Source organism: Dasypus novemcinctus, chromosome 3 (genome assembly GCF_030445035.2).
Source record: "Dasypus novemcinctus isolate mDasNov1 chromosome 3, mDasNov1.1.hap2, whole genome shotgun sequence".
Taxonomy (NCBI): Eukaryota; Metazoa; Chordata; class Mammalia; order Cingulata; family Dasypodidae; genus Dasypus; species Dasypus novemcinctus.
Window position 1 is genome coordinate 140,118,719 of NC_080675.1, and position 26,602 is coordinate 140,145,320.

Here is a 26,602-nt window from a genome sequence, read left to right on the forward strand (position 1 = left end):
TTCCTGCTCTCAACCTATTAAATCAGAGTATTTGGAGTGGCGGCCTTATGCTTCAATGCTTTTAAAAGACTCCAGGTGGCTGAGAATCTCTGAACTTTGGGAGTTGCCTATATCTTGAAGTTTGTTACAGATAACTCTCACTCCATGAGGATCCAGCACAGCTCATTTGCTCAAGGCACAGGACCAGCACACTGCTCTAGGTGGGTTGGGTGACTAATCTGAGGACCCTCAGAATCAAAGGCTTTTAGAGTGCCTGGAGTCAGTCCAATAATTCCCAAACACTGGTCTGCCGGTAGATGTATTAGAATCACTTGTGAGCATGTTAAAATAGATTCTTGACTTCTAACCCCAGAAATTCTAATTCATTTGGTCCAGGTAGAACCAGGAAATTTGTATTTCCAATAAGCTCCCTAGGCTGCCAGGTTTGGGATCCAGAGGTCTCATTCAGCCCTGGCATTTGCAAAGCAGGTTAGTTTAGTGGTTAAGAGGCTGAAAGCTGGCCTACCCATGTTCAGGTCCCAACTTCATCACTTACAAACTGTGCAGACCATGGAAAAGGTATTAACTTCTCTGTACCCTAGTTTCTCCATTCTTAAGGTTGGTATAATTCTATGTATATGAATTTATTAACTCATGGAACATTGTAAATGCTAGCTATTATTATTATTACTACAACACTTAGAATGATGCCTGGCACACAACTCTCAATAGATATTATCATTGTACATATGTAGTTATATATATATATGTATATATATAAACAATTTAGGAGTTTGAGTAGACTCAGCAATTTGATGTGACCACCAAAAGATAGGCCATATTTGGCAACATTAGAGGCAGTATAGTATTGAAGACAAGGGTGGTGATAATTCTGTTCCACTCTACGTGGGTGTTCTGTGTTCAGCTCTGGATAACCTATTCATGGGATATAAGGTAATTAGAATGGGTTCACCAAGATGGTGAGGAAGCTCTAGGTCATGGAATGGGTGAATGATAGAAGGACCTGGGAATGTTTAGCCCAGGGAAGAGAGCTGTTCCATGGATGAGTGATTTGACTTGTTCTGTGTGGCTCCAAAGAGTAAACCTATACACAGGGGGTAAAAACTTGATATAAATATGGATTTCAAACCAATTAGAGTTGTCAAAGATGGCAGAAGTTGCTTTAGTGTTGAGTTCTCCATCCCTGGGAATGATCAAATAAAGGCTGGACAAACCACTGGATAGGAATATTGTGGAGGAGTTTTGTGGAATGACTGCACTAGTTTTCTCCTCATACTCAGGCTTTCAGATACATTCTCAGAACAACAACAACAAATTAGGGAGAACTTGGGAGGGAAAACAAGCAGAGAAATTATCACACATTAATATTTTGGCTTTGATTTGCAGGAAGATGTGGCTGGAACTGAGAGCAAACGTGAAATGACAGGTGAAGAGGTTGAAGCTTTTGGTGAAGGTGAAACTAGAGAGCAAGGTAGAGGTGAAACTCAACCAGAATGTGAAAGTGAAATCGAAGCAGAAGGAAAAAAAGATGAATGTGAAAGTGAAGGAGAAATCCAAGCAAAAGAAAGAGAAAATGAAAGTGAAAGTGAAGGTGAAGGTGAAATTGAAGCAGGAGACAATGAATGTGAAGTCCAACTAAAAGGAGACAGAGAAGGTGAAAGTGAAATCCAAACGAAAGGAGATAATGACAGTGAAGGGGAGGGTGAAGTCCAAGCAGGAGACAATGAATATGAAGGTGGAATCCAAGCAGATGGAGAAGACGGTGAAATGAAAGGTGATGAAGGCGAAACTGAAGGCCAGGAATTCAATGATGATTATCAAGGTGAAGCCAAAAGTAGTGAGAAAGGTGCAGATGGTGAGGAGGGAGGTGATGGAGGTGATAGTGAAGATGAGGAGGAGGAAGAGGAAGAAGAGGAAGTGGAGGATGTGGAGGAAGAGGAGGAGGAAAATGAGGAGCCTCTGTCCCTGGAGTGGCCTGAGACCAGGCAGCAGCAGACAATTTACCTCTTTCTCCTGCCCATTACGTTCCCGCTGTGGCTGACGGTGCCTGACGTCCGGAGGCTGGTGAGTGTGCCCAGCTATACCCGAGGCTTTTAATCTCCAGGAAGGCTGCTGGGGTCTCGACACTCATGGCTTAGATTCGAGGAAGGAAAGAGCAGGAAGCAGCAATTTGACAGGGCTCCACCACCAAAAGGATGGAATTGCAGCCCCCAAGGGACCACATCCCTATGAGGACATACCCCTGAGTTTGAGCAGCCCTAGAGTTCAAGATATGCCTTATTTCCATCACTATGAGAGTGAACTTAGTCAATCCTTGACTATGTCAGTTCCTTGATTTTAACATGAGACTAATGCCACTGCATCCCCTCCAGACTTCACTGGGTTATTTTGAAAACCAAGGGTGATAACTGCTATTTCTATCCAACATTTCTATTTGTAGGCCCAGGTCTGCCTGATTTATACCCATCCAAAGTCCATTTTCCGTCTCTGGGTCTGGAGAGGGTTGGGATGAGGGGAGGTTGCAAAGGCCAAACCAAATACCTAGATTGGTCTGGCTCGAGGGCAAGCAAATAACTCTATTCAGTTTGGCTCTTCCTGAGCCATCCTACTTGCTGGACTCTCCTACAGGCCATCACCCCACCCCTTTCCTATGTATCACAAGCTCCTCACTGGAAACAAAGCCTCAGCTCCGATGTCCCCAGATGCACTCCATTACATCTGATCGCTGATTTTGGGGCATACTTAGAAGGTCAAAGACATTTTTAGCCTCTTCAACTTATTTCTCTTTTTTTCAAACATTCAAACAGGCATCTAGGAAGTTTTTTGTTATCACCTTCCTGGGATCCATCGTGTGGATAGCTATGTTCTCATACCTCATGGTGTGGTGGGCCCATCAGGTGAGTAAATGGCAGGAAGTAAGACCTATTATCAGCAGGTCCCAAGAATATTTTTTCCCCTTCAGTATGAATTTCCAGATTCATACTGAATCTAGGCAAGGACCAGGTGAATTTGTACAGTCTCTACATCGTTTGTACAAGCTTAAAAGTAGACTTGATTCTAGTGAATGGTGATTTCCAAGTGTGGTTTTCTGTCTTCCAAAGTATTCACACCATGGCATGGAAGGTCCTTTGCAACCTGGTCCCAGCTGACCATGTCCAGCCTTATTCCTTGCCTCCTCCACCATGCAGACTTCTGCCCCCTGCACCTGGTGAAACCCTACACGTTCTTTAATAGCCAGTTCAGTCAGCATTGCCTCCTCTTGGGCATTTGCCCGAGGCAGCAGGCTTCCTCAGCACCTGTGGTTTTTCTACTTAGCGTTGCACTAAGCCCAGAGCTGTAATTGTTTTGAAGCTTTTCTCCCTAACTAGACTGAGTTAGGGACTGCATTGTACTGTTCATACTTCTATCTCCAGCCTCTTAGATCCTTTTACATAGCAGTTGTCCATGTTTTCTAGAAATGAAAATGTTAATATGCACAGATCTTTGGAGGGGCAGTTCTTTTGGGAAGGTGGAAGTATTTTAGTCGGATAGACAGTGAGAGGAAGGGCAGATCTGGTATCACACAGGGGCTTTTAGTCTAAGGGAGAAGAGCAGCATGGTTCCCTGCAGCCTAAAGCAGGGGCCCCATTCTTTCCCTCTGTGACCTGTTAGTCCAGTAGTCATTTGCACCGTCACCCTCCCTCTCTCAGGCTTCTTGGAAGGTGCCATGTCTGCACAAAGTAGTATGTGACGAGGCTTAGGTTTCTGGGCTGCTGTCATGGTCTCTCATTGCTCTTGCCGTTTACCAGGTCGGTGAAACAATAGGGATTTCCGAAGAGATTATGGGCTTGACAATCCTAGCAGCAGGGACATCAATTCCTGACCTCATCACCAGTGTGATTGTCGCTCGGAAAGGCCTTGGAGACATGGCTGTGTCAAGCTCTGTGGGCAGTAACATATTTGATATCACCGTGGGGTGAGTGCTGATGTTACTTTCCGAGGCATATTAAGTATGACTGGAAAACTGTGTTGGCCATGTTCATGGGTTTTCTGCTTCATTCACTATGCAGGGGATAAAGGGCATTTATATTATTAGTTTCTACAGAACAACAAAGTATCTTCCATTCATCACAAACATTTGGGATAACAGAACTAAAATGCTGCCTGAAATGTAACTGACTAGAAATGAGATGAACTGAAAAGTGAAGTACATTAAGTTCCATTGCGAGCCCAGTCAGACGCTCTGTTCGCTGACCTGCGAGGTGGTAGCGGTGGGGGGGAAGGAGCAGTGACGCAGCCTCACTTCCCAAGACTCCTGCTTGTCTGTATTTGGGCTCCTGCCAGCTCAGAGGCTTTTTAAAAAGCATTTTCCATAAAAAGCAAGGGCTTCATCTTCCCTGCCCATCCTTACTCCCCCTCCCAACCCTGTCAGAGCAGAGCATCTGAGCTATTTTCATTTCTTCAGTCGTGTCCTGAATTTGGGTGGTGGCTTTGCTTCCTTTAATTTGAACTGGTGTATGTATGATTATTTGGAAGGGGGGGTAGAGGGGGCAGATGGGAAGGAGTGAAAAGGCCATAGGAAAGCCCAGATCAAGAAAGAATGGAAGGAAATGCTATTCTGAGCTAGGCCTTATGGTCAAATCTTACGGATTAGAGTCAGAAGTAATAAAGAATGCCGAAAAGAGCTCAGACCCAGAAAACTCCAGTTTTGATCTAGGCTCCTGCAGTTATTAGCTTTGAGTTCTTAGGCAAGTAATTTCATTTCCCTGAACCCTAGTTTCTTCATCTGTGAAGTGGACCTTATTATTTCTGCTCTTTGTAATTTTTCTTGTGGAAAAAAATACTTTGTAAATGGTAAAGTACCATTTAAATATACGGGATTATTATAAACATTAAGAATATTCACACTATTTCTTTAATCTTGCAGCTTGCCTCTTCCTTGGTTGCTTTTCTCGCTTATCAATGGATTACAGCCTGTTCCAGTCAGCAGCAATGGCTTGTTCTGTGCAATCGTTTTGCTCTTTCTCATGCTCCTGTTTGTGATCTCTTCAATTGCGTCATGCAAATGGAGAATGAACAAGATGCTGGGCTTCACGATGTTCCTCCTTTATTTTGTATTCCTGATCATCAGTGTGATGTTAGAAGCTCGAATCATATTCTGTCCTGTATCTGTCTGAGTCAGAGTCACTGGTTCTCACAGTGGACACAGATCAGCAGACGACAATGCCAGAAGCTGTTGTACCTTTCGTTACGTTAATGAAAGAATGAACGTGATCGAGGAGAGTGGACTGAGTGTTCCAGAGCCTCTGATGTGAATGGGATCCAGGACTGAGCTTTATCCTTGGAAACATCTGGCAGCTCACTGTGGATTAAGAACCCCACCCTGGAGGGGAGGTGTTTCTTTTTTTGACTCACGCAGACAACCATCACATGGAGACCAGTAGAGGGACCTCTGGAGCCAAAGGATTTTCTAAATGAGAGAATTGGGGTGAGGACTGGCATAGGTGCAGCAGCATTAAGACAAGCTCCCACACTCACAGTTCCCTAATCATTCCTAAAGGGCCACTGGTCCAAACGATGTAGACATGGTCTGCATCTCACCCTCCTGACCCTTGCCCAAGCCCCGAACCCCAAAGCACACATTGAAATTTGCTGTCTCCTTTCCTATTTGTCTTTTTTTTTTTTAGGTACCGTGGGCTGGGGATTGAACCCAGGGCCTCGTATGTGGAAAGCTGTTGCTCAACCACTGAGCCACATTGGTCTCCCTGAGTTGGTTTTTTCATTTGTTTAGCTTGTTTTTTTTCAGGAGGCACCGGGAACCGAACCTGGGACCTCCCATGTGGGGGGCAGGTGCTCAACTGCTTGAGCCACATCCGCTCCCTGCTGTCTCCTCTTTTTCTGTTCAAAATGTGAGGTTCTGGATCATGGTTGCAGTCACCACAGATTCAATTATTGGTGAGTTTGAGTTAAGGCTACAGGAAAAAGGAAGTATAAGAAGAATCAATTAACATTCCACACCATGGTCCCAGAAAATATATACCAATATTTTCTAGTTTAAAAGGACATTAGGGGAAGCGGACTTGGCCCAATGGATAGGGCATCTGCCTACCACATAGGAGGTCCACGGTTCAAACCCCGGGCCTCTTTGACCCATGTGGAGCTGGCCCATGCGCAGTGCTGATACGCGCAAGGAGTGCCCTGCCACGCAGGGGTGTCACCCACTTAGGGGAACCCCACACGCAAGGAGTGCGCCCAGTAAGGAGAGCTGCCTGGTGCAAAACAAAGTGCAGCCTGCCCAGGAATGGAGCCGCATACACGGAGCGCTGACACAACAAGATGATGCAACAAAAAGAGACTCAAATTCCTGGTGCCACTGATAAGGATAGAAGCGGTCACAGAAGAACACACAGCTAATGGACACGGAGAGCAAACACCTTGTGGGGGGTGGGGGAGGGAAGATAAAAAAAAAAGGACATTAGTAGAGCAGGTGTAGGTCAGTGGTTGAGTGCCTGCTTCTCAAGTCCCAGGTTCAATGCCTGGTACCACCTAAAAAAATTGAAGGAAAAAAAAAAAGGACATTAGCTCTTGTTGCATTTCTGAAACGTAAAATTAAAATAGGAAGCAGCCCTATTAAGGGCAATGAAAAAATATGATATCAGAAAATCCAGGTTAGTGCTGTTTCCATCAAGTGGTCACCTGAAGGGATTAAACATTCTAACAAAGCTTGAATGAAGGAGCCCTGCCCGTCCAGCATATTTTTACCCAGCCAAGATAGTTCTTGTTACTAGTGGTGAGAAGGCATGTAAGTTTAAAGAGTCCAAAATCAATAGAGCCAAATCTGGTTTATAAAATAGGTGATCTCCATGGGGCAATGCTATTTTTGTATGTCAACCTAGATAAGATTATAAAGCAAAGAGAATGATTTTCTTGAGTGGCTTGCAGGTGGATCTTTAAGGCAATTACAAAGGAGAAATTCCAAAAATGGTTAACACAATGACAACATGGTGGGGGGAGAATATATTACTAATGCCAACATAGTTAATGTAGAGGGCACTTGTGTTTTTAAAAATTGTGTGATTTAAACACCATATGGGTGGCAGACGTGGCCCAGTGGTTAGGGCGTCCGTCTACCACATGGAAGGACCGCGGTTCAAACCCCAGGCCTCCTTGACCCGTGTGGAGCTGGCCCATGTGCAGTGCTGATGCGCGCAAGGAGGGCCGTGCCACGAAGGAGTGTCCTGCCCACACAGGGGTGTTGCCCACGCAGTGGAGCCCTACGCACAAGGAGTGCATCCCGTAAGGAGAGCCACCCAACGTGAAAGAAAGTGCAGCCTGCCCAGGAATGGCACCGCACACATGGAGAGCTGACACAACAAGATGAGGCAACAAAAAGAAACACAGATTCCCGTGCCGCTGACAACAACAGAAGCAGACAAAGAAGACGCAGCAAATAGACACAGAGAACAAACAACCGGGGTGGGGGGCAGAAGGGGAGAGAAATAAATAAATAAATAAATCTTTAAAAAAAAAAACCAAACACACACACCATATGTGAAATTTCATGTGTTTTTACATTAACTATCACTACTTGCTGCTTTTACCAGCATTGATTTAAGAGACACACTAGAAATGAAATAGTACATGCAAGTTTTTGTCAAGGAGCTCAGGTAATTGCAGAGTATGATGGTAAATATGTCTTTAATACAAACTGAGACATGCTTTATTGAAGACTGATAGTGTAATAGATGTGATGTGAAAAAAACTATTTTGAAGGACTAAGATATTCGGAGAACTTCAGTTTCCATTGAGAACAACACAGTGAGGCTTTGAAGTTATAATCCATCTTTTGAGATCATTAGTTTATTTAACTAATGGCCTCACTACACCAGGATTCCTATTCTTTGGAAATAATATTTCAATAAATTGTCAATTCCACTGATATTTTACTTCACATAAACAGATGGGCTCATCCCTATCTTTAGGTCATGAGGTCAGAATACTAGGGAGAAGACTGATGAAGAATGTGGAAACATGTTTCAATTTCATGTTCTGAAATCAATTATCCTCATTCCTGAAGCTGCTGTACTGCCAGGCCTCTGCACGCCACGGCCTAAGAGCAGGAAAGAACACCACCTGCAGAAGGGAGAATCAAATACCAAAACTCTGCCTCCAACCTGGTATCAGCAGTCAATTCCAGCTAGCCTTGGAATGTCCCACCTCCTGGACATGGTCTTCCCCAAAATGACTGAGGTGGGATGGATAGTGAATTGTTCTTTGATGACAAAGTGCTGAATATCCATCTAATGATTAAAACCAGCTCTTATGATTGAACATCCTCTTCCCAGTTTGAGTTTCTGGCATTTCTCTTTGTCTAGAAAGGAAATTCTGATCACTTCACACTATAACAGAAAGGGAAACATAAAATGAAAGCTGGGTCTTGATGGATGAGTAGGAATTCACTGAGGAGAGAAAGAAAAGATTCCAGGGAGATGGAAAACTTGGATAACATGTAAAAGATCAATTTGTTATGCTTGGAAATTAAATTTTTTGTCATATATTTACAAATTAAATTTATTAAAACCATGCTGTTTTAGAGGAAAAGAAGCAAATTAAAATGTCAAGATAATATTGAGGGAAGTGGACTTGGCTCAATGGATAGAGCATCCACCTACGACATGGGAGGCCCAGGGTTCAAACCCAGGGCCTCCTTGACCCATGTGGAGCTGGCCCACGCACAGTGCTGATGCACGCAAGGAGTGCCCTGCCATGCAGGGGTGTCCCCCGCGTAGGGGAGTCCCACGCGGAAGGAGTGCACCCCACAAGGAGAGCCGCCCTATGCAAAAAAGAGCACAGCCTGCTCAGGAGTGGCGCCATACACATGGAAAGCTGATACAGCAAGGTGATGCAACAAAAAGAGGCAGATTCTGGATGCCGCTGACAAGACTACAAGTGGACCCAGAAGAACACACAGCAAATGGACACAGAGAGCAGACAACTGGGGGGGGGGGGGGGGGAGGCAGGAAGGGGAGAGAAATAAATAAAAAAGATAATATTGAGATGGTCCCCTTTTATCTGATATCCAAAATGATCTTTATAGTTACCTGAGAATTTCTAGATTTAGTCAGCCTAGGAAGTTGAACTGTCCCTTTGTGGGTATCTGAATTAGAAGACAGTAGCTGTATGGATACTTCTTCATTGCCCCCAGGGTTGTACTTCCTTGATAGTCCAGGTAATATATTTGGCTCAGCTTTTTAAAAATGTGTAACTCTTCCTAACATAATGCACTAATATTATAGTACCAGAAAATGGGATGTATTCCAAAACGTTGGGAATCTCCCAAACTGCTGTTTAAATGGTTACATGTTGAACATTATACTGTGCTCTCATCAGTAGATCTGAAAATGGTTCTTTCAAACTATAGCCTTGGTCTTTTATGACACTCTCTACATCAGAATATTCTTTAATTATTTAAAGACTGAGTACCAAAGGGGGTAGGAATTGGAATTTAATGTTTAGGGCACAGCCTGTTAGAAAAATGGGCAGAACTGGTGGCCTTATGTACCAATTTTACCCTTGGTTCTGACCCCTCTTTTGGAAGGTCTCCCTGAAAGTGCAGCTTGCAATGTGTTCTGGGCCTGGAAGCTTTGAAAGGTGCAAAGGGATGAGCAGGGTAGCCCATCCCTGGGTCACCTGAGCTTGAGAGGGTACCTGGCCTATGACTGTCCGCATAACCAATGGCACACTTCTGGTCTTTACGCCTGCTCTATGATGAGCAGGCAAACCCTGGAGAACTTCATTTTCAGGTAATTCCAACAGTTACTATAGTGGTTTCATCACAATGCTATATCTGAACAGAAAATCCTTAAGTACAAAAGAAGGGAGCCATCCATATTAACAGCAACTGTGGAAGAAACAGTAACTTTATCAGAAGAATCTATTATCTCAAGAGTGTAAGCACATGCACGTAGACTTTTAAAATTAAAGATTAAAATTCCTATATTAATCGGTACACTGTTAATTTTGTAAACAAAAATAATTAAGGCAGCGGACTTGGCCCAGTGGTTAGGGCGTCTGTCTACCACATGGGAGGTCTGTGGCTCAAACCCCGGGCCTCCTTGACCCGTGTGCAGCTGTCCCATGCACAGTGCTGATGTGTGCAAGGAGTGCCACGCCACGCAGGGGTGTGCCCCGCGTAGGGGAGTCCCATGCGCAAGGAGTGCGCCCCGCAAGGAGAGCTGCCCAGTGCAAAAGAAAGTGCAGCCCGCCCAGCCATGGTGCTGCACACACGAAGAGCTGACGCAACAAAAAGAAACACAGATTCCTGTGCCGCTGACAACAACAGAAGTGGACAAAGAAGATGCAGCAAACAGACACAGAGAACAGACCCTGGGGTGGGGCGGGGAAAGGGGAGAGAAATAAATAAACAAATCTTTAAAAAAAAAAGATTAAAAAAAAAATTAAGCCAGCAAATGTGCTTATCTTGAGACAAGACGGGGAGGATAGTATAAAATGACAGTAAAGAACACCATGTACTCAGGATGTTAAATTGGTTTGCAGCCGTTAGGCAAAAGAGAATTTCGTTTCTGAAATAAAGCTTACCCTTGTAACTTACAGCATGCTAACTCAAGCACAAAGGCTAAGGATCCTCTCAGACAGCTTGCTCTTCCCCTTCCTGGTAGGAGATAAAGGGTCTAACAGCAGCTTTCAAGTTATAGTGGTAGAAAAAACAATAAGCCTAGGCCCTTACACATTACCAACAAATGGGTATTTTCTTGCCATATATTTACGGGGTATTTAGCAATACAACAAACTTTTATATACAGTAGGTTAACACTTGCTCGTTGCAATAAAGTAACATAGTAGTTATCAGCATAAGGTAAAAAATAAGTATTTATCACCTAAAATGTTGAAACTGATGTTTTTATGGGCCATTTTTTCTATTTAAAAATGGGAAGACATGTTAGAACATCTTATAATAAAATAAACTTGTTTAGTGTTTTAAAGCAAAACCCCCCTCCCTCCAAAAAAAAAAAAATCAGAAAAGACAAAAATCAGAAGATGACTATATAAACTCCCTATCTGGCAAAAGGAGGAAAAAGTTGAATATTTAAAATATTATACTCTCAATTGGGAGAGAGTGGCCTATTCAACAAATGGTGTCTGGAGAACTGGATAGCCATATGTAGAAGAATGAAAGAGGATTACCATCTCACACCTTATACAAAGATCAACTCAAGATGGATCAAAGACCTAAATATAAGAGCCAAGACCATAAAAACCTTAGAAAGCAGTGTAGGGAAACATCTACAGGACCTTGTAATAGGAAATGGATTTATGAATATCTCACCAAAAGCACGAGCAGCAAAAGAACTAATAGATAAATGGGACTTCCTCAAAATTAAAGCCTTCTGCACCTCAAAGGAGTTTGTCAAGAAAGTAAAAAGGGAGCCCACATAGTGGAAGAAAATATTTGGCAATCATATATCTGATAAGAAACTTATAATTGCATATATAAAGAACTCCTATATCTTGAAAATAAAAAGATAAACAACCCATTTAAAAAATGGGAAAAAGACTTAAACAGACACTTCTCCGAAGAAGAAATACAAATGGCAAGAAAGCACATGAAAAAATGTTCCAAATCTCTAGCTATCAGGGAAATGCAAATCAAAACTACAATGAGATACCATCTTACCCATAAGATTGGCAGCTATGAAAAAAACAGAAGAATACAAGTGCTGGAGAGGATGTGAAGGAAGGGGAACACTCATCCACTGCTGGTGGGAATGCAGAAGGATCCAACCATTCTGGAGGACAGTATGGCGGTTTCTCAAAAAACTAGCCATAGATTTGCCATATGACCCAGCAATACCACTGCTGGGTATATACCCAGCAGAACTGAAAACAAGGACACAAACCGATATATGTACACCAATGTTCATAGCAGCATTGTTCACTATTGCCAAAAGTTGGAATCAACCCAAATGCCCATCAACAGATGAGTGGATCAATAAAATGTGGTATATACACACAATGGAATACTACTCGGCTGTAAGAACAAACACACTACAAACACATGTGATAACATGGATGAATCTTGAGAACCTTATGTTGAGTGAAGCAACCCAGACATTGAAGGACAAATACTACATGACCTCAATGATATGAAATAAACAAGCTGCCCTAGATAGCAAGAGACTGAACGATAGGCTTACAGGAAATCGGAGGGTGGAGGAAGGATATGAGCCGATGTCTGCAGGGGTCGAATTTAAGACGAGATGGTGGTAAGTATGAACACAAAGAAGAGATAAAAGGGGGGCAAGGGGTTGCCTTTGGTTGGGGCTTTACGGGTTTGAGGGTGGCTGGGGAGGGACGGATGGGTAACGTTGCCCAAAAGTGGGGGGAGGGAGGGGTAGCATACGAACACAGGAGAGGGTCAGGAGGTGGTGGAGAGTAAAATGCCGAGAAAATCATATCAAAATATAATAAAGAGGGTTACCTGTTTAGAATGCTCGGAGGGGAGGGTCTGATGCAGGACGGGCTCCTGGGGAATGTCTAAATGCTCATTCTGCCAGAGTGGGTGACACCATGGGGTGGAATCCCAAGTAGTGAGAGTGGGGGTGGACCCACATCCTGGGGAGGACTAATGCCATCAAATAGAGGGAACTGTATCCCTCGAGAGAAAGGGTGGCTCCCAGGGCATTGGGGCAGTTGAGCAAGTTAGGCCCTGAACACTATTCCATCTATCTCTGGAAGTGGCTCCTCAGGAAACGGAGGTTGGCTGTCACTGTGGGCACCAAGGTGGAAGGGAAAATGGACGTTAAATGTGTGGAACCAAAGTAAATGGGGGGCAAGAGAGGAGTTTCTTGAGAGTACACAAGGATGGATATAAAACATGTAATATTACACCATAACATAAAGGAGATGAGACTGATAATGTAAACCATAATGTAAAACATAGGATAACTAAAAATGTAAAGAACTGTGTATCCTAAAGTATGCACCATAATGTAAGCACAGATGTTACCTTGTTAGAAAGCTAATATCTCAGACTCTGTACATCACCTTAAGTAAATATGATATGAATAGGGCGTAAGAGTATCACTGTGGAAGGGAAAAGGTTTTCTGGTGGATGTGTGGGAGTGCTGTATATTATATATAAGCATTGCTGTGGTCTAGGACTCCTGTGAAGAAATGCTGAATAATTAGGGGGGGGAAAAAAAAAAAAAAGGATAGGATGTGGAATTTTTTCAAATCAACATTCTTTATCTAAGTTCTTTATCTAACTTTATCCAAGTTCTTTATCTATCCTTTAAACCCATCGCTATATGCCATTCCCTAGTAAGGGACCATGACATTATATTGGGCTTCAAATTTCGGGGAGTTCTGGATCACAGAGTGTTTCAAAAATGGCAATGGAGGGATACTGGTATGGGATACCAATGACAGGTGATATATGGCTGATAGGGAGCTGTACAGAACATATGTCCAGGGTGCATGGTAATGATTGGATATACTCATAGTGGCAACAATTAAAAACCACAGCAGGGGGGGTACTGGGTTCCTGGCCAGTGGTGCTCTGTCGTGGTCCCTAGGGGAGCAGCGACAGTCTCCCAGGTACAGCGGCGGGGACCGGGAGGGAGTGAGGGTTCAACAGTGAGCCCCTGATGCTAATGACTATGCTTGTGAGCTGATAAACCTAAAATAAGAACAAGGCCTAGAGCAACATTGTGCCTGGGAATTTCCTCCTGTCAGCCTTCATGTTACTCAAATGTGGCCAGTCTCGAAGCCAAACTCAGCATGTAAATGCAATGCCTTCCCTCCAGCGTGGGACATGACACCCGGGGATGAGCCTCCCTGGCAACGAGGGACCACTATCAACTACCAACTGATGATGCAACTGGAAAAGGACCTTATACGGAAGGTTCAATGCGGATCAGCAGAATATCCATGTCTACATAAAATAACATGACTTTAAAATGCTGTTTGACCTAAAGTAAGGGGGAAATGGAAAGGAGAAATGAGTTTATATGGCTACGAGTTTCTAAAAAAGAGTCTGGAGGCTGGCAGAAGAATTGCCCTCATGCACAACTGAGCAGAGTCAGAGAGACAGATAAAGCAGATACAACCCCCAGATATTGGTTCCTTTGAAGGCTAAAGAGACCCATGAGAGTTATGGTCATGGCCGATGGGGTTAACTACCAGGGCAGATGGCCCCTCTTTGGAAATGGTGTTTATGTGTGATGAATCTGGACTCAGATGGGATCTCCCTTCATAAGACTTTCATGCTAATGTGCTGGAGGTGCAGTTAATGTTGGGGTTTAAGATATATTTAGGGGATTTGAATCTCTGGACTGACAATGTGATAGCCAGGTCCTGAGCCTCAACAGACTCCAGCACCTACAATCTGATTTATTGGACTTACCACACTCAGCTAAGATGGAGTTGAAGAAGGACAATCACCACACCATGGAGCCTAGAGTGATTACAACTGAAAATGGGAGGATTGCATCCAGCATCCATGTGGAATCTGAGCCTCCTCTTGACATAGAGGTGCAATGGACACAACCAATCCAATGTCCACATAGAAGAGGTGGCATTGGATTGGGAAAAGTGGACATGGTGGACGATGGGTATGGGGAAAGGCAGGAAGAGATGAGAGGTGGAGGCGTCTTTGGGACATGGAGCTGCCCTGGATGGTGCTTCAGAGATAATCACCGGACATTGTAAATCCTCACAGGGCCCACTGGATGGAATGGAGGAGAGTATGGGCCATGATGTGGACCATTGTCTATGAGGTGCAGAGGTGCCCAAAGATGTACTTACCAAATCCAATGGATGTGTAATGATGATGGGAACGAGTGTTGTTGGAGGGGGAGAGGGGGGGTGGGGGGGGTGGGGTTGAATGGGACCTCACATATATATATATTTTTAATGTAATATTATTACAAAGTCAATAAAAAAAAATTATATAAAATACAAATATGTTATCATTCAAAACATAATGGAAGGAAGTAGTAAGCAAATTACACCAGTATACAGAATGGTTTATTTTCAACAATTTCAACAAATAAAAGTAAGAAAATAAAGAGATAATGTAGCAAATGGGTATTTCTCTCCAAAATGAATGGCCATGATTTTCCAAAAGTTATGGTCAACAGAGAGAAAACTCGAGAAAAGTTTGTATAGAATTATTTTAAAGAATGATCCATATTTCAATTTTTGTTTAAGCAGGGTTTACCATTTTCTATTCATTTCACGTTTTTAGGTTTTACTTTTGAAGACTGAATTTGTGCAAATAATCTTCCCTGGGGATTAAATGTAGGGGATCAAAACCACACACTCAAAAGCAGAAACAAAACTTGGGGCAGGAGGGAGATAAAAATTACATTCACTTTCCAAATGAGTTTGAATCATAAAGAATGGGCTTTACCTCACTCTTTTTTGTCAGATATTTGAAATTTATAAAGTATGACTCTTACATATGGCATGTATTAAAGAAAAAATAAACAATAGTGAAAACTGTACCCAGAAGAGGGGGAAAATAGTACCCAGAATCCTGGTTTGGAGGGGTGTTTACTGCTAATGCCAAAAGCCTAATCTGTCAAATGTTCCTCTCATTTGACAACTTTCAAATGATTTATAGAACATAAGGCAGAAAAATATGAAGTTTGGATGTGAATAGTGAAAAAGGGTGAGACTAGGGTGGTATTTACAGAGGAGAAGCAGATTTATGTGCATAGCACCAGATTTTTCAAGTAAGGAAGTTCAGCCAAAAAACTATCTGCAGTGACAATTTTATATTTTAAAGCTTTCTCTATTATTTCCCAGAGTAGAAAGCTGTGAAATGTTTCAGGTTGGTGCTATTCACTAAGTGTGAACTCAAAAGGTGTCTTTTCTGCATCTGAACTGTTTCTAAGGACTCCAAGATATTGCCAATCCAAGCGTCATGAACTCTACTTCTTTTATACACCTAATTTGGGATCAATGGTTAATTCTTTGAAGTTGGCTAGAGAATTCCTTCATTGATAACAATGTGTACAAATGTACACACTCACATATTGAAAACATATAATTTTAACAAAGGATACATTTTCTCTATCAGAAATTAACCAAAGAGAGTGATATTAGAAATAAGGGGATTAAAAATATATTTTCGGTCTCTTTTAATACCCATGGTGCTGAAACATTTGATTTATTGACTAATATCTGGATATTTCTGGATTTTAGATTCCACAAACTTGAGATTCTGAAGTTGAAAAAGCCAAATTCCTCAATATGGGAAACTCTATCTGGCTACACTTTTAGACTTTTTAGATGGTAGTATTTTACTTTTGAAAAAAAGTCTTGAATATATTTATATAGTATTAATAGAATATCCCAGTAGGTCATATTCTAAGTAAATATTCTGTAGTATAACTTGCATTCTACCCAATATTTTAGATATTAAAATAAGGGTAAAATCTGGACTAGGGCCAATTGTCTGTTATAATTCTAAATGTTAACTCCTCATGTAGAATATTAAAATTTAAACTGATATTTGGCTTTGCAAGCCTCTTTTCCTGTGTACTGTTATGTATATATTAACAATAGAGAATATTTTTGAATCATGGTATATTGAAATGAATTTTGCAGAAGCAGACTTGACCTCTCTGGCTTTCCTTTCACAAGGATTAATGATTCAGTCTGGGTGGTACACGCTACCCTTTACATTACTCACTGCATTCAGGCTTATGGATACTAACATGCAATCCTAGGACAACACGACATTAGCACTGATATTTTTGGATCATTCTCCCAAATAATAAAATATATATAGAGACTGATACATACATACATAGATCTGCAGCTGGACTAATTACTTCAAATAGCAGCAGACATGGAAAATAAGCACTTATTTGCTTGCTTCATAAGTTTAAATTCATTTTAAGTTTGCTATATTAAGTTTAAAAATTAAAAAAATATCAACTTACTATAAACAATTTAAAATATGTATAATACAACTTTATGGTCAAAACATTTGAATAGTCTATGAAAACAAGATCTCATATTTCTGTTCAGGTTCCATATGTGATTTTTCAATCTGTCTCTTCCAGGAAAAACCATAAAACAGTTATTTTATTTTATGGCAACTAATTTTGTTTAGGAGTTTCTGCATCACAAAAATAATTACTTATTCAGGGGAGTTAAAGGAAACAAAGGAAACAAAGTGGCTCTCTCCCCATCGTTATTATTCTCTTCTTAAAACATTCTGTACATATACAAAGCTATCTGGACCTTCTGTACCATTTACAAATGTATTTTCAAAAGTTAAAGGAAAAAGTTTAGAATCTAAAAGTATTATTTTATACACTGACTATACAATACATATTGAAAGTATACACACACACACACACACACACAGAGCTTAAAGATAAGGTTCTCCAAAGGTTTTTCGACATTCCATCACTCCTGTACTTGGTGGTCTATCACAGTTGTGTGTACTCTTGACTTGAGTAGGTGTGAGACGATCGTATGCCATCTTGTACTCTTTATCAAATGCATCTGCAAAAATTCATAGAGAAACAGACATTTATGTCCAATGTTGCCAACAAATTATTGTAATACTACAGAACCACAAAATTAGAGGCCAAGAAGAAATCTCAAGGTTATTTCTCCCATCCAAATGACCAAAGGATTTTAAGAGCTGGAAGAGGAACCTTAGGGTCCACAGAAGCTTATAGGTAGATTGCACAGACTAGTAAAACAAAGTTTTAGGATGTCAACTTCTAATTTTTACCAAGTAAAGATGTTAAAAGTTACCAAATATTGTACAGGTGATTTTCGTTCCTTGCTTTTCATATTCAATAAATAATAAAAAGGGTAAGAAAAAATGGAATTTTCTGACAAGATTAACAATAATTTTTTGTCCATATTTTCTTTACACTAATCCTTTTATGTTTTTTTGGTTTTTACATTTGTATTTTTGATATAACTGGTATTTATTATGGTTTGAATATCCTAACCTTCCTATTATGGGAGACCCACAGGAAAATCCAAAGATCTTCTGACATCACCATGTAATGATTTTTTCTCTTTCTTATAGGAAATAGATGGTGCTAATAGATTACGACCTTTATTATTATTAAAGATATTATATCCTCTTTTCCAGATCTGCATGTGACAAAAAAGGAGAACCTATAACATTTACAAATTCCTGTTAAAAGTTTCTCTTTCTCTAGAAATCAAGCAAATTTACTGTTTTTTCATGGATTTAAAAAAAAATTATTGAAGTATATCACTCATACATAAATAGTAAGTATATAGTAATAGTTCTGAACTTAAAAACAAACATACCTAACATCATACAGGGCTTTCATACCTAATCCTACCAATAACACCTTGCATTGTTGTGAAATATTTTTAACTAATGATTAAAGAGCATCCTCAAAATATTACTACCAACCAAAGTATCTTACATGTAGTGTCCTTCTCCTCCAACCCAACCTATTATTTTTATATCATTTATATATGAACATACATGAACAATAAGTGTATAGTAAAAGTTGTGAATTTAACAAAGCAAACATGCATAATGTCATACAGGGGTCCCATACATCAACCCACTACCAACACCATGCATTGTTGTGAGACATTTGTTACAAATGATGAAGGAATATCGTCAAAATTTTATATAGTCCTTATCTTATATTTGGTGTATTTTTCCCCCAACCTACATTATTATTTTCAAAATATATTTTTATGACAGAAGTTGTAAACTTACGAAACGATCATGCACATGTGCAGAATCCACATATAATACCGCTCCATCAACACACCACACTGCGGTGGAACGTTTGTTACAGATTAGGAGATAATATCATCAGACTATTACCAGGTCCATAGCATATATTTGGCACATGTTTTCCATACTCCCCCATTATCAACACAGTACATCTTTGGGACAGATGCAAGAATACTACGTTATTACTGCTAACCACAGTCCATAGGTCACTCCAGGTGTATTTTTCCTATGCTTCTCCATATTCCTGCCACCATGCAACAGTGATGTACATCTGTTCTAGCTCACAAAGGACACTCTTGCATCTGTACCATCAACCACAATTCTCATCCACTTCTGGGTTTACTGTGTTATTCAGTCAGTAGATTATTCTCCACCTTTCTTTCAATTGACATTTATATCCCTTGACTACCCTTTTCAGCCACATTCTGATTTATAAACCTGCTGTTACTCGCTATTATGTTGTTATCATCAACTCTATATATTTCCATACTTTTACAATAAAGTTAATTAAAACTTTTACACACATTAAACATCATTAGTCCATCTCCATTCTCTTATCTCCTTTAAGAATCCACCTCCTACCACCAGGTCTTGAAGATGTTTTCCTACATTTTCTTCTAGAAGTTTTACGGTTCTTGATTTTATATTTAGGCTTTTGATCCATTTTGAGTTCATTTTTGTTTAAGATGTGAGACAGGGGTCTCCTTGCCTTCTTTTGGCTATGGATATCCAGTTCTTTCAGCACCATTTTACTGCTCTGCCCAGGCTGAATGGGTTTGACAGGTTTATCAAATATCACTTGACCACAGATAGAAGGGGTCTGTTTCTTAGCTATGCTATCAGTTCAGTTGGTCTGTATGTCTGTCTGTATGCCAGTACCATGCTGTTTTTTCCACATAGCCTTTTTAAGATGTTTCTGGCTATTTGAGACCCCTTACCCTTCCAAATAAATTTGATAATCATGTTTTCCATTTATTTAAAAAATGTTGGTGGAATTTTTATCAGGATTGCATTGATCTGGTATATCATTTTGGATAGAACTGACACCTTAATGATATTTAGTCTTCCAATCCATTAGCATGGAATGTTTTTCAAATTATTTATGTCTTTTAAAATTTCTTTTAACAATGAGTTGTAGTTTTCTGAATACAAGTGCTTTACATCATTGGTTAAATTTATTTATAAATATTTGATTCTTTTAGTTGCTATTGTAAATGGATTTTTTTCCCTGACTTCCTCCTCAGATTGCACATTACTAGTGTCTTTTTAAGTCTATTTTATTAATATAAGTATTCCAACTCCAGTTTTGTTGTTGTTGTTACTGCATGTGTGGAATATCTTTTTCTAGCCTTTTACTTTCAATTTATTGTTATCCTTGGATCTAAGATAAGTCTCTTGCAGATATTATATAGGTGGCTTATTTTTCTTATTCATTCTGCCTGTCTGTGTCTTTTGATTGGGGAGTTTAATCCATTGACATTCAGTGCTATTACTGTAAAAGCAGTTCTTATTGCACCCATTTTGACCTTTTTGACCTTTGGGTTTTATCTATCACATTTTATATTCACTACACTTTTGAGACTTTTAGTTACTTTTAATGGCTTCATTTCTAGACTCTCTTCCAAGCCTCTCCCTGTCTTTTCTTTTCAGACTGTAGCATACCCTTTAGTATTTCCTATAAAGCTGGTCTCTTGGTTACAAACTCTCTCAGTTTCTGTTTATCTGTGAATATTCTAAACTTGCCCTCATTTTTGAAAGACAATCTTGCCAGATATAAGATTCTTGAAAGTTTTTCTCTTGTAGTATCTTAAATATATTCTTGCCTCCATGGTTTCTGATGAGAAATCAGCACTTAATCTTATTGGATAAACCTTATATGTTACGCTTTTCTTTTCTCTTGCTGTTCTCAGAATTCTCTTTGTCTTTGTCATTCAATATTCTGATTAGTATGTGTCAGCGTTGGTCTATTTAGATTTATTAGGATGGAAGTACTTTGTGTTTCTTGGATACAGATATCTATGCCCTTCAGTAGGGTTGGGAAATTTTCTACCATTATTTCTTCAAATATTCCTTCTTCCCTTTTTCCCTTCTCCTCTTTCTGGGACACCCATAACACATATGTTTGCAGGTCTCTTGCTGTCATTTAGTTTCCTGTGACTCTGTTCAATTTTCTCCATTCTTTTCGTCATTTGTTCTTTTTTATGTTTGCTATCAGGGGCCATTTCTTCAAGCTCACCAATCCATCCTTTGCCTCCTCAAATCTGCTGTTATATGATTCCAGGATATTTTTAATTTTATTGATTGCATCTTTCATTCCTGTAAGATCAGGTATTTTCCTATGCAGCCTTTCAAATTCTTCTTTGTGCTCATCCAATATCTTAATATCCTTATTCTCTTTAGCCATCTCATTGAATTAAGAGGATTTGTTTAAACATTTATGATTAGTTGTCTCAACTTCTTTATGTCATCTGGAGGCTTATCTTGTTCCTTTAACTGGGCCATATCTTCTTATTTTTCTTATTTTTTTGGTGTGGATTGTAATTTTTTTGTTGGTGTCTTTAGCATGTGGCTTACAAGATGTATTTATTCTGGGTGCAGTTTCTCCCTTGCTGATTGTGTAACAGGAGCCAAGGATGTAGTTGGTATTGTAGGCTGTGGAGGCTCAAGCTGCCCACATTGCTCGAAGGACTGATGAAGCTTCTTTCAACTTTTTCTTCTGTCAGGGGTAGGGATAGAGCCACAGCTGTGTGGAATAATCCAAGTCATGCAGGCCTAGACTGTAGTTGCCCAGACAGCCTGAGAAAGCTTCATGCTCCTTTCTCCACTGCTTGAGGAGGGGATGGAGCTGCAGGTATGGGCAGCAATCTATGCCATGTGGGTCCAAAATGACTGTAATTGCCCCAGCAGACTTTCAACTTTTCAGTTTGTGCCAGCCGAATGTACCTGCAGTTACCCAGAGAGGCTGGTACGGGTAATGCCAGCTTCCTCCCTGCCAGAGATGAGGTTGAAGCCTAGGCTAGAGCTGCAGGCTGATCTGGGTGGAAAGAAGCTGGTTCCTACCATCACTGGGAATTTCAATCAGCCCAGCTTCCCCTCATGCTAGGCTAGAGTCAAAATGGTGCCTACTGGCCTCTTTCAGACTCGGACAGGATGAAACTTTAGCTGTTCTTGGAATTATACTTTAGCCCGCTGAATTTACTAATCAGTAGCTGAAGTTGGTAGACAATTGTCTCTCCGTCCCTCATTTTTGGGAAATGGACCTTCCAACTCCAGCCACAGAATAGCTCCTAAGGCAGCTTGTGCTGCCAGAGCAGGATAATCACCAGCCCTTGTAGTATGGCCCATATTTTCCAGAAGAAGCTGCTGCAGGTCCCCACATGTTCCTCGCTGCGGGGGCTAGAGCTGCAATCCAATCTGGATGGAAAGAGGCCGGTCACTACCAGCACTGTGATTTTTAGTCTTCCCTGCTTCTCCTCATGCCAGTGGTAAAGTTAAAATGGTGGCTACTGGCCTCTGTCTGACTTGGACAGGCTCAAACTTTAGATGTTCTTAGGATTATACTTTAGCCCGCCAAATCGACTTCTCAGTAGCTGAAGTTGGTGCCCAACTGTCTCTTTCTCCCCTATTTTTGAGAAGTGGAGCTTCCAATTCCAGCCTAAGAATAGCTTCCGATGAGGTTTGTGCCACCAGTGGAGGATGGGCATTGGCCTCTGGGGCATGGAGTGCTCTACTTACAAATCTCTGCAAATGGTTAGTCTCCTCCTTCCATTCTTTCAAGGATGTTACAGGATGCTCTTCTGGTCTCCTGGAGCCCCCAAACAGGTGCTTTAGATAGCTCTAGGTGATTACTGTAGCACAAACTGACTCTAGGAGCTTCTTACTCTGCCGTCATCTTGCTGGTTGCCTCAATTTACTGCTTATTTTTAATAGACCTAGACCAAGAACTAAATTTGTCCCTCTGAGAGTCAAATGAGGTATGAATTAAAACTGCATTCACAAAGATCACACATTTCTGCTATAGGGGGGTGAAAGACATCAGAAAATCTTCTTTCTCTGAAACAGTTCCAGTTTCAGGTTTGAGTTAGAAGCAAATTGCATGAGCAACTGAACTTCACCATCTGGGAGATCCAGAATTCTTTGGATATTCAAAGAAATCCCACCTTTGGTGGGTTATCTGAATATGATCTGGGTTTGACTTAGGTAGAGAACAAAGGGATGGTAAAAGTGATCTGAGTACTTTCTTGGTATCCTAACTTCCTGTTTCATTCTAGTTAAAAGGTCTTGCTCAAAGAAGAACATTATTCTTTAACTTTGGGAAGTTCTAGTGTCTTTTCCCAAATGGCTAGAACAATAGCTACAATAGCATTTACTAAGTAGTTTATCTTTCCTAACAGATTTTAATCACTTAATTCTCATATTTATTTGTGTGTATTTCTACTCTCTATTTTATACTATTGATTTATTGTGCTCTACCCTGGTTTAATCACCATAGCTTTTAGAAGAGCTACTGAACTCCATTCTAATGCTTTTTTAAAAAAGAATATTTCCTGGTGATTTCTTTTTCCCCCAGATTAACTTTTTTTTTGAGATATACCAAACAATTTAAAATGCACAATTCAATGGTTTTTCCTATATTCACAAGGTTGTACAACCATCACCACTATATAATTCCAGAACATTTTTATCTCATCCAAAAGAAACTTCACTTCTGGGTTCAATTTCTGGCTCTGGTACCTCAAAAACAAAACAAAACAAAACAAAACAAAACAAAACAAAACAAAACAAAACAAAACAAAACTGTATCATAGGGAGTGGATGTGGCTTAAGAGGTTGATCGCCTGCTTCCCACATGGGAGGACCTGGGTTTGGTCCCCAGCATCTCCTAAAAACAGAAAAATAAATAACAAGCAAAGAAATGCAAAGAAAAAACAAGCCAGGGGATCAGATGTGGCTCAGTGGTTGAACGCAAGCTTCCCACATCCGAGGTCTGAGATTCAATCCCTGGTCCTGGTACCTCAAAAAAAAATTTCTTTTTTTTTTAAAATAAGAAAGAAACCTCGCATCCGCTGCAGTTATTCCCTATTCATCCCTCCCCTAGCCCCTGCCAACTACTAAGCTATTTCTATCTCTCTGGATTTGCCAATTCTGAACATTTCATATAAATGGAATTATATAATATATGGTCTTTTTGTGCCTGGCTTCTTTCACTAACCATAATGTTTTCAAGGTTTATTCATGTGGTATCATGTATCAGTACTTCATATTTCATTGTATGAATATATATATTTTGTTTATTAATTCACTAGTTGATAGACATTTGGGTTTTTCCACTTTTTTGCTACTATAAATAATGCAGTTATGAACATTTATGTACAAGTTTTCATATGTATATATGTTTTCAATTCTTTGGGTATATGTACAGGAGTCCAACTGCTGAGACACACAGCAACTCCATGTTTAACATGGAGCTGCAAAACTATTTTTCACAGTAGCTGCATCATTTTACAATCCCACCAGCGGTGTATGTGCGTTCCAATTTCTCCACATCCTTGACAACACTTATCTTCCTATTTAAAAAAAATTCTTAAATTAAAAATTATCATTTCCATGCTAGTGAGTGTGAAGTGGCACCTCATTGTGGTTTTCATTTGCTGGATTTGGTTTGCTAGTATTTTCTTGAGGGGCTTTGGATCTATATTAGCAAGGGATACTCCTCAAAGTCTCTGGTTTGCAATTTGAACCATTCATTCTTGTTCTCTTTTTAATGGAAAGGATAGTTCAACACATTCATATAATATTTTTTATATACAAAATTATATGTTAAATACAGCTATCTTTCCTTTAGTCTTATCCATCAATATTTAAGTCTAAATAATTTTTACCTTTCTATTGGAACTTCTCCAAATTTTCCCAATTTTATTTCAAATAGGTGATCATCAGTTTAATGTGATGTCTGAGTATAGTGTTCCTTGATTATATTTCTTTGGATCTGTTTTAGTTTCCCAGCTACTAAAGCAAATACCAAATATCATACAACTGGTTGACTTAACAATAGTAATTTAAAACAAAAAGATTTATATTTTATTTATTTATTCCCCACTCACACCTCCCGTTGTTTGTGCTCGCTATCTGCTCTCTGTCCATTTGCTTTGTGCTCTCTGTGTCTGCTCGTCTTCCTCTTTAGGAGGCATGAGGATCTGAACCTGGGACCGCCCATGTGGGAGAGAGGTGCTCAATCACTTGCGCTACCTCTGCTTCCTGCCCTGCTGTGCCTCTCATTGTGTTTATTCTTCGTGTCTCCTTGTTGCGCCATCTCACTGTGCCGTCTAGCTGTCTTGCTCATCTTTTCCAGGAGGCACTGGGAACTGAACCTGGGACCTCCCCTGTGGTAGGTGGGAGCTCAATCATTTGAGCCACATCCGCTTCCCTAACAATAGGAATTTATAGGCTCATGGTTTCAGAGTCTAGAAGCCTTGCTTCCTCCCAGGGTCAGTATCTTCTGGCTGGCAGGCAATCTTTGGGGTTCACTGGCTTTTCCATCAGCTGGCAATGCACACAGTGGCAATATCTCCTTTCTCTTCCTGCTCCCTGTGACTTCTCTCTCCATCTGACTTTTTCAGTCTCCTTATATAGAATTCCAGTAATCCAGATTAAAGCCCAACCTGATTCAGTTGGGTCACACCTTAACTGAAGTAACATCTTCAAAAGATCTTATTTACAATGGGTCCACATCCACCAAAATGTGGACTAAGACTGAGAACATGTCCAAACTGGGGTACACACAATCAGTCTACCACAGTTTGCCTTCTGGACCCCAAAAAGACATGTTTTCCCCACATGCCAAATACATTCATTCCATTACAACATCCCTAAAGCCTTAAGTCCTTTCAGTAACTAAGTCAGGTAATTTAGTAATGCTAAGTCAAAGTCTCATCAAAATCATTATGGGTGTGGTCTGTCCTAGGACAAAATTTCTCTGACTGATAGAAACCTAGAAAACAAGTTACCTGTTTCCAATTCCTAACACTGGAGTGGCAGCATTCTCCTTGAACAATGGGGTATAAAGTGTGCCCCCTCCAAGCACCAGGGCAGGTGACCTGCCCCCTTCAAGCATGGGGGTGGAGGTGGGGGACAATCCACCCATTCCATGCAGGTGGGAAGGCCTGCTCTCTTGGTCTGAGAACTTTTTGGTCCAGATCTCTACTTTTCATCATTGAGTCCTTTAAGTCATTCTTCCTTCAACTCACCCTTTCTCTGTCCCTTCAGGCACTGCTTCTGTTTAGAGAAATTTACAAAATCCTGTTGGCTTTGCATGCAGTTCAAGCAGGTCCAAATCATCAGACAAAAGAATTTCCACAGATCTCTGGTGGACAGCTGCATTTCCAATCCTGACTTGCACTGAAATGGCTGGCTGGATCCATGTACAGCCACATCTTCTTTAGCAAAGGGTTGTTCAGTTAAACCTTCACAAGAAATCCTGTTTTCTGGAGACTCTCACTTCCCAGAAGCTCAGGCAGGCCGCTGACAGTCCTCATCTCAGAGCATACTATCTGGATAGGCTCAGAAATCCATCAATTTCTGGTTTCTTTGTGCTTATGAGGTCAGTTCTCAGTGTATACCTTTCCTCTTATACTTTACTATAAGGTGCTAGAAGCCAGGCTGTACTTTCCACATTTAGCTTGGAAATCTCCTCAGCTAAATATCCAAGTTCATTGCTTAAAACTTCCACTTTCAATCCAACATCAGAAAATATTTTTGCCAAGTTCTCTGTCACTTTATAACAAGGATTACCTTTCTTCTAATTTCCAATTCATCATTTTCTTCTAAGGCCTCATCAGA

General features: G+C 40.5%; 2 protein-coding genes across 8 annotated transcripts in view; one reads left to right on the forward strand and one right to left on the reverse strand.

Moving 5' to 3' along the window:
* The window catches only part of SLC24A1 (solute carrier family 24 member 1), a 32,808-nt gene extending 27,124 nt beyond the window's left edge, over positions 1-5,684 (forward strand). Inside the window, exons 2-5 of the mRNA XM_058294358.2 lie at positions 1,387-2,064; positions 2,808-2,897; positions 3,789-3,955; positions 4,907-5,684. Coding sequence (XP_058150341.1) covers positions 1,387-2,064; positions 2,808-2,897; positions 3,789-3,955; positions 4,907-5,156 — 1,185 coding nt within the window. The 3' untranslated portion in view covers positions 5,157-5,684. The remainder of the gene's footprint in view (positions 1-1,386; positions 2,065-2,807; positions 2,898-3,788; positions 3,956-4,906) is intronic.
* Positions 5,685-15,005: 9,321 nt separating this feature from the next.
* The window catches only part of DENND4A (DENN domain containing 4A), a 179,597-nt gene continuing 168,000 nt past the window's right edge, over positions 15,006-26,602 (reverse strand). For all 7 annotated transcript variants that reach the window (XM_058294365.1, XM_058294364.1, XM_058294362.1 and 4 more), the window contains one exon: positions 15,006-17,523. In XM_058294365.1, the coding sequence (XP_058150348.1) occupies positions 17,387-17,523 (137 nt within the window). In that variant the 3' untranslated portion in view covers positions 15,006-17,386. The remainder of the gene's footprint in view (positions 17,524-26,602) is intronic.